The sequence below is a fragment of the Pituophis catenifer genome, unplaced genomic scaffold (assembly GCF_029215685.1).
Source record: "Pituophis catenifer annectens isolate HBS135680 unplaced genomic scaffold, rPitCat1.0.hap2 SCAF_7, whole genome shotgun sequence".
NCBI classification, from domain to species: domain Eukaryota; kingdom Metazoa; phylum Chordata; class Lepidosauria; order Squamata; family Colubridae; genus Pituophis; species Pituophis catenifer.
In genome coordinates, this window is record NW_027256887.1 from 77,526,463 (window position 1) to 77,532,765 (window position 6,303).

At 48.7% G+C, this 6,303-nt stretch overlaps 1 protein-coding gene across 1 annotated transcript; it reads right to left on the reverse strand.

The window, feature by feature from the left end:
- Nucleotides 1-4,481: 4,481 nt before the first annotated feature.
- TMEM121B (transmembrane protein 121B) lies at nucleotides 4,482-6,089 on the reverse strand. The gene has a single exon (XM_070947749.1). It carries the CDS (start codon nucleotides 6,087-6,089, stop codon nucleotides 4,482-4,484), a length of 1,608 nt encoding a protein of 535 aa, XP_070803850.1.
- Nucleotides 6,090-6,303: the final 214 nt, after the last annotated feature.

Below are 6,303 nucleotides of genomic sequence, written 5' to 3' on the forward strand. Positions count from 1 at the left end.
ATGATTTCTCATAGCCCAAAGTCTTCATGGCAGGTGGATAGTGAAGAAATATACATATGGAAAACTGCATACCAGCTACTTCCTCAAATTTTGAAGAACTGAAAATTCCCAATGCATGTTTTGATAAGTATCCAGACCATAAGAGATGTTTTTTAAATCTTCCAGCAAAAAGGAAAACCAATAGAGCCAATAAATATCCAGCCTATTGCCAACTATAAGTCAGCATCTTGTCTCTATATTGTATTGTATTTTGATACATGAATTGGAATTGCCTGAATTCTGTGGTTTTGCTAATTTAAAATTGGGAGGATAAGTGATACATTTTTATCATACCTGAATTGCAAATATTTAACCAGATATCAGCCAAAATACGTTCTTTTTATTTTAAGAACAAAATTTTTATTTTATTTTTCTTAACACTCTGTTAAGTGCATGGGGATGCTAGGTTTCCTGGGCTATATAACTGTTTTATTTTCCATGATATTGTTGCTTGTATAGCTGCCCTTGTCATACACTGGAAATTTGCTGCTTAAAGCTAAGGGTATGGGACATAACTTCCTACAGGTAACTGTAGTTCAAATTTGAATGCTAGCTTGCAGTCAGCTATCATTTCAATAATGCCTACTTAAACTAATGCATAACAACTTGCAGTCATTGTTATTTCAGTTAATAAGTGTGTATCATTGTAAAAGGTTCAATATGGGCCAAGGTTTAATACTTATTTCCAGTGCTATGAAATATGAAGTGATTGATGCTACAAAAGATTAGCCCAACTGTTTCAAAAGGCAACAGTTGCATGTATTCTAATGATATTCGGGAGAGCAGATAAAACATGGTATTTCTTTAGTAGGCAACTAGCATCCCCATTTAAAATATCAGAGAGTTTAGGAAAGGGCAGGGGGAAGAGTGCACAGTACTTAAGCTTCACAATCACAATCACAGCACCAAGATTGTCCAGACAAATAGAAAGGAAATACTAAAGGGGAGGCCTCTGGCCAAAATTTTACACTACTGTTCTTCAAAAGCTCTGCTTTGAGACCAGAATAAAGCACTAGTGAGAGAGTTAAACCATTTTCATTCCTGTAATAACAGGTTTAGCAAACATCCCAAGAGTTGTTGTATAGGATTACATAATGAAGCACCCAATGGAAACCTTTATTCATAAATTATAGAGGAAAAAAGAGTAAAGTGTAGTTTTAAAACTACATTGGAGGATCAGGTCCTTTATTCATTTTTTCATAATTGATAACTTAATTGCAAAGAATATTACTGAATTAAGGAGAAAGCAGTGCTTCCCCCACACGCCATCATAGGCATTTTACATCTTTTTGTGGAATAGTCGTCTTGATCAAGCCAGTTTATAGGGAGAAAGATGTAACTTTACATTTCTTCCATCTTATGTCCAATAATTTGATTCTCTGAAAAAGTAGGTATTGAGAAAAAGCGAGTAGGTGAATATTTTCTTACTTGCCAATCACTGCACCTACCATCATTTCTAAGCCTTTCGTGTGCAAGAAAATGTTTAAAAAGCATGAGTGACTGAAAACAGGTTACTCTAAATCCACTTTGGAGCCTCATCCAAATTTGGAGCTTTATCTAGCCCTGTTGAAGCCTGGCTGCATTATGAAACGTTAGGACTCTTGCCAAGACATCCAAGTTCTCACTAGTGATCTTTGCAAGTTAATCCCTTATCAAATTAGTTTGAATGTATGAAGAAGCTATGTCACACTCATGGATTATCAGGTACAAAAAGGCTAATCCCAATTCATTTGGCCTGCCTCAATGGACATTTTTAGCAAGTAGAACTTAATAGACCTGAATGAAGGCTGTCCTCAAAACAGAGCACCAATTTATTGAAATCATACAAGGCTTATCCCAAGAGACATGAAAGCCTCAGTTGGAGGTTGTTAAGAGACCCTGTTATCACCGGTGAGTTAGCTGTTAATCAAGAGAGATGGACATTCAGACCCCTCTCCAGATGCAATAAGTTTCAAGCACAGAGGTAGACATCAGCAAAGGAAAGGGGAACACCTTTCTTCTTACAAGAGTGTAGGCAGCACCCTAATTCCAGGAACTTTCCCCAAATGGACACTCTATCTCTGTGAGGAAGGAGAACAGCAGGTGTTGGTGATTTAAAAAAAAAAACTTTTTAAAAAGGAGGTACAAGAGAGAGACAGGGGTTTAAAAGGCAGGCATGCTGAGGAAGGCAAGGTCCAGGACAGTCGGTTACAATGATCAGGAGTATCATGATACTCTATGGAGTACTTTGGAGCCTTGGCATTCAAGAGGAGAGGACAAGATTAAAGCAATAAAGGGCACTATGATTGTGTAAAAGATAAAAAAATCAGCCTACAGTACATATGTGGCTGAATCCTTGGACACCTTAAGAAGAAAAGAAACCTGCAGTAGATTCCGGAGAGGTGAATCTTAACTGATTTATTCTTATAGATGTTTGGGATCTTTATGCTGAATTTTTCCTCCACACTGTTAGCCAAGGGAATGTAGAAAAGGAAACAATTGTTAAAAAAAAAAAGTCTCCTTGATTTGCCCTTGGTCAAAGCAGCTGGTACAACTAGAGCACCTTAGAGCAGCAATGCTGAGGAGAGGCACATTTAAAAAGAAAAATGGCTTAACTCTCAAGACGGTATTTTCGTGCCCAGGTTGTTCAGTCTGCAGGTGATAACTCACATCCATAAGTCTCCCACCCCCGCCCCCACAAACCTAGAATCTATGGGTAGAAATTTGGTAGAGAAGAAGCTAAAATTCACATGCCTTGACATGTCATTTTGACATAGAAATAATGTTTATATCAGAGGACCATCTGATCAGGATCCTCCATTTTTTCAGTTGGATAAATCCCCTCCATATCCTTATTCATCGAACTATTCCAACATAGCATCAGCAAAAAAATAATCATTTTCTTTCATTAGTCAGCATTGCCATCAATACTTAAGTCCATTAGGAAATCCAGGCAGGTAGGCTAGCTTGAGAATTGTTTAAAAAAACCAGGAAGGCAGCAATGTGGAAGCTGCATTTGTTTGGTTGCCAAGAGAACTACGTAGATATATTCATGATGTTACCAAGAGTCTGACTCAACCCAAAATAGATTTTAGCCACTGCTGCAGGAGGGACACTCTGAGATACTGTACGTATGGACAATCTGAACAGTTTAGAAGAATATATCAGACAAAGCTTCATGATCTTTCCACAGCATGCCACAAGTGGTTGGCTTGTCCCCAGTTCTCCCTTCATTGTAGGCATTGATGGCAGGAGGCACCTCAGCAAGGACAGGTGAGTGGGAAACCTGACAAGGTGAAGAAATGAAAATAATGTACATTTCCCCCTTTCTTTGGAGGATAAAGACTAAGAAGCTGCCGCCTTCTCATTGAAATCATAGGAGATGAGCAAAAAGGAGTCCGTAGCACAGCACAGCACATAAAGCATCTGTTAGAATCTATAGAATAAATAGGGTCAGGCAGGGCCGGATTTAGATGAAAAGAGGCCCTAGGCTATTCCACTTATGAGGCCCTTTCACCTATAGTGAAAGTGTAATTTTAATTTTGCTAACAATTTGAATGTAGGCCCCTCTTGATCTTGAGGCCCTAGGCTGAAGCCTAGTTAGCCTATAGGAAAATCCGGCCCTGGGGTCAGGTGTAGAAAGAAAATATTTAGAACTCAGGACTCTAAATGTGGGGATGATTTTGTTTTTGATGAAAAAGCTTATTGCTGCCATCATTAGGCCTAGTGGATTCAATACTGGGATTAATTGGGAATGGGATGGGAATGCACCTATTCCCTTGGAGAAGAGATATCTGCATACATTTCCAAAAGTTACATATGCCTATGATTATAAATGGTTGGGTAGAGAAGAGAGTGAAGCAAGAATAGCATGAAGAATGCAACAAGAGATCCAAATTACATGGGTTCTCTCCGTCCAGGCATCCGTTTCATAAAGCATTCTACCCATCTTGACTACTGCTGCATGGACATCCTTGCCCTGATGGGAATCACCATAAGCCAATGTTCACATTTTCAGCCAAGTATCTACAGGGAAGTCCTTGTGTGGCAAGTCTTCAGAAAGCCAACTGAGATAGGGAGTGGATTTGTGAACAATGACAAGGGTAGTATGGGAGAGCTCATAATTAAGACTTGACCAAAAGGAAACTTCACAAATATCTGGGGGAAGAAAGGTATAAAGACTACAAAGTAAATACAGGTTAGCAGAACCCCCGCTTTCCAGTTGCATTCAGTAAGTGACCAACACAGTCATGGAGAAGGAGTAAATTTGGTGGGACAACTGAATGGATGCCATCTCCTGAAGGAAGCCTAAATAACTTGGACAGCTATAAACACAAAATAACCAGAGAGGGCTGGGCACCTAAACTGGATTAAGAAGGAATACAGTTTACAGAGGATGGATGGGCAGGATGAAAGAAGCCCCTCTTCCCCCAGTCTGACTTTGAAACCCCTTCCCTTTGTCCTCAGCTCTGGGCAGTGACGGCCAATGTGTTGACGTAGCCATGGGGCCCCATGTCGTTCTCTGAGATGCAGTGACTGAGCTGGCCAGCCCCAACGCCCGTGGAAAGGACGGGCACGCTCTTGCCCTTGCCGCCCTGGCCGCTGGCAGAGTGGAGAAGGTAGCAGGTCTCCATGGCCTCCAAGCCCCGGCAGGCCAGGAAGAAGAGGTTCTTGAGCATGAAGATGGAGAGCGGCTGCTGGTAGCGCACCAGCAGGAGGCAGCGCAGGGCCAGCAGAGGCGCGTCCAGGAGTCCGGCGGGGAGCAGCCAGTGCAAGGCCAGGCGGGCGGCGCCGGGGGCCCGCGGCGCGCTCAGCTCGTACAGCCAGAGCACGGGCGAGGCCAGGCACAAGAAATAGACGGCGATCAGCACGTAGCGGACGGGCGGTGGCAGGGGCAAGGCGGGCCGGCCCGGCTGCAGGAGGAGCAGCTCCAGGAGGGTGAAGCTGTCCAGCAGGTCCAAGCACGTGGCCAGGAAGGCGGCGGAGGCGCGGTGCTGGGGCGGCGGCTGGGGCGGCAGGAGCAGCTGGCCGCCGCCGGGATCGGTGCTGATGGCGCGCAGGAGGCAATAGAGCAGCGGGGCCGAGAGCGCCAGCGTGATGCGGAAGCCCGTGGCGCCCAGCGGCAGGCGCAGCTCGACCAGCTCCAGGATGGACGTGCCCAGGATCAGGGCCGCTTTGGGCGTGAAGGCGATGGCGTAGATCAGCCAGGCCAAGTGAGCGTAGGCGAAGTCGCCGCTTCGCGGAGCGGCCCCCGTCTTGGCCCCCGAGCCCGCCCCGCAGCCTCTGCCGCCGTAGGGCCCGTGACCCAGCAGCGGGTGCAAGGGCGGCGGCGGGTGGCCTCCTCCGGCCCCCAACGGGCGCTCCCGCCGACGGGCGCGGCTGTTGCGGCAGAAGAAGATGCTCCAACCGGCCGCCAGCACCAGGTCGGTGGCGATCCAGCTGCACCAGTACAAGTCGGTGACGGCGATGAGGTAGATGTCCAGCAGCGCCCCCTGGCCCAGCAGCAGCACCAAGGACAGCGCCTGGTAGCCCCAACGCGGCCCCGCCGGGCCGGCGCCGAAGCCCCCCGCCCACAGCAGCCCGGCCGCCGGGCCCGCCGCCGCCCCCGGCCCGGCCAGAGGAGCCCCGTACAGCTCGCCGGCGGTCATGGTGCAGCCCGACGACGAGGAGCTGCTGAAGCCTGACGAGGCGCAAACTGAGGCTGAGGCGGCGGCGGGAATGGCAACGACGGCCGCCGGCGAGGCGGGCTCCTGAGCCGGCACCAGCGGCTTGGCTTCTTCCCCTTCGCCGTCCTCGTCCTCCTCGCTGCTGCGGTCGCTGCTGCTGGTGCTGGTGCCGCGGCTGCTGCTGCTGCTGCTCCGGGTCCGGGTCGAGGCCGAATTGGAAACCGAGCCCCGCCTGCCCCTCCGGGTGCCGCCGCTGGAGCTGCTGGTGCTGCTAACGCCGCCGCCGCCGCCGCCCAGAAAGAGCGGCTGCAGATCCCCGGCAGCGGCGGGGGGAGGCGGCGGGGGAGCCTGGAAGGAGCCGGAGGAGGAGGAGACCGAGCGCTGGTTGGAGACCACCCGGTGCATGGTCAGCCTGACCCCGCTGCCCAAGGCGAACGGGCCGGCCGACGGGGCCACAGCCCTCCCGCCAAAAAAAAAAAAACAAAACACAAAAAACCCAGCGACCCTGCCCGGCGCAGTCGAGTCTCGGGGAGCACGAGCGCTGGGCGGGCGAGGCTGAGCGAACGCGGAGACCCGGCCTGGATCGTCGGGATCCGGGGAAACCCGGAGCGGATCCGCG

Excerpts from the sequence above, each read along its gene's own strand:
- TMEM121B (XM_070947749.1), bottom strand. The coding sequence starts at position 6,089 with ATGCACCGGGTGGTCTCCAACCAGCGCTCGGTCTCCTCCTCCTCCGGC.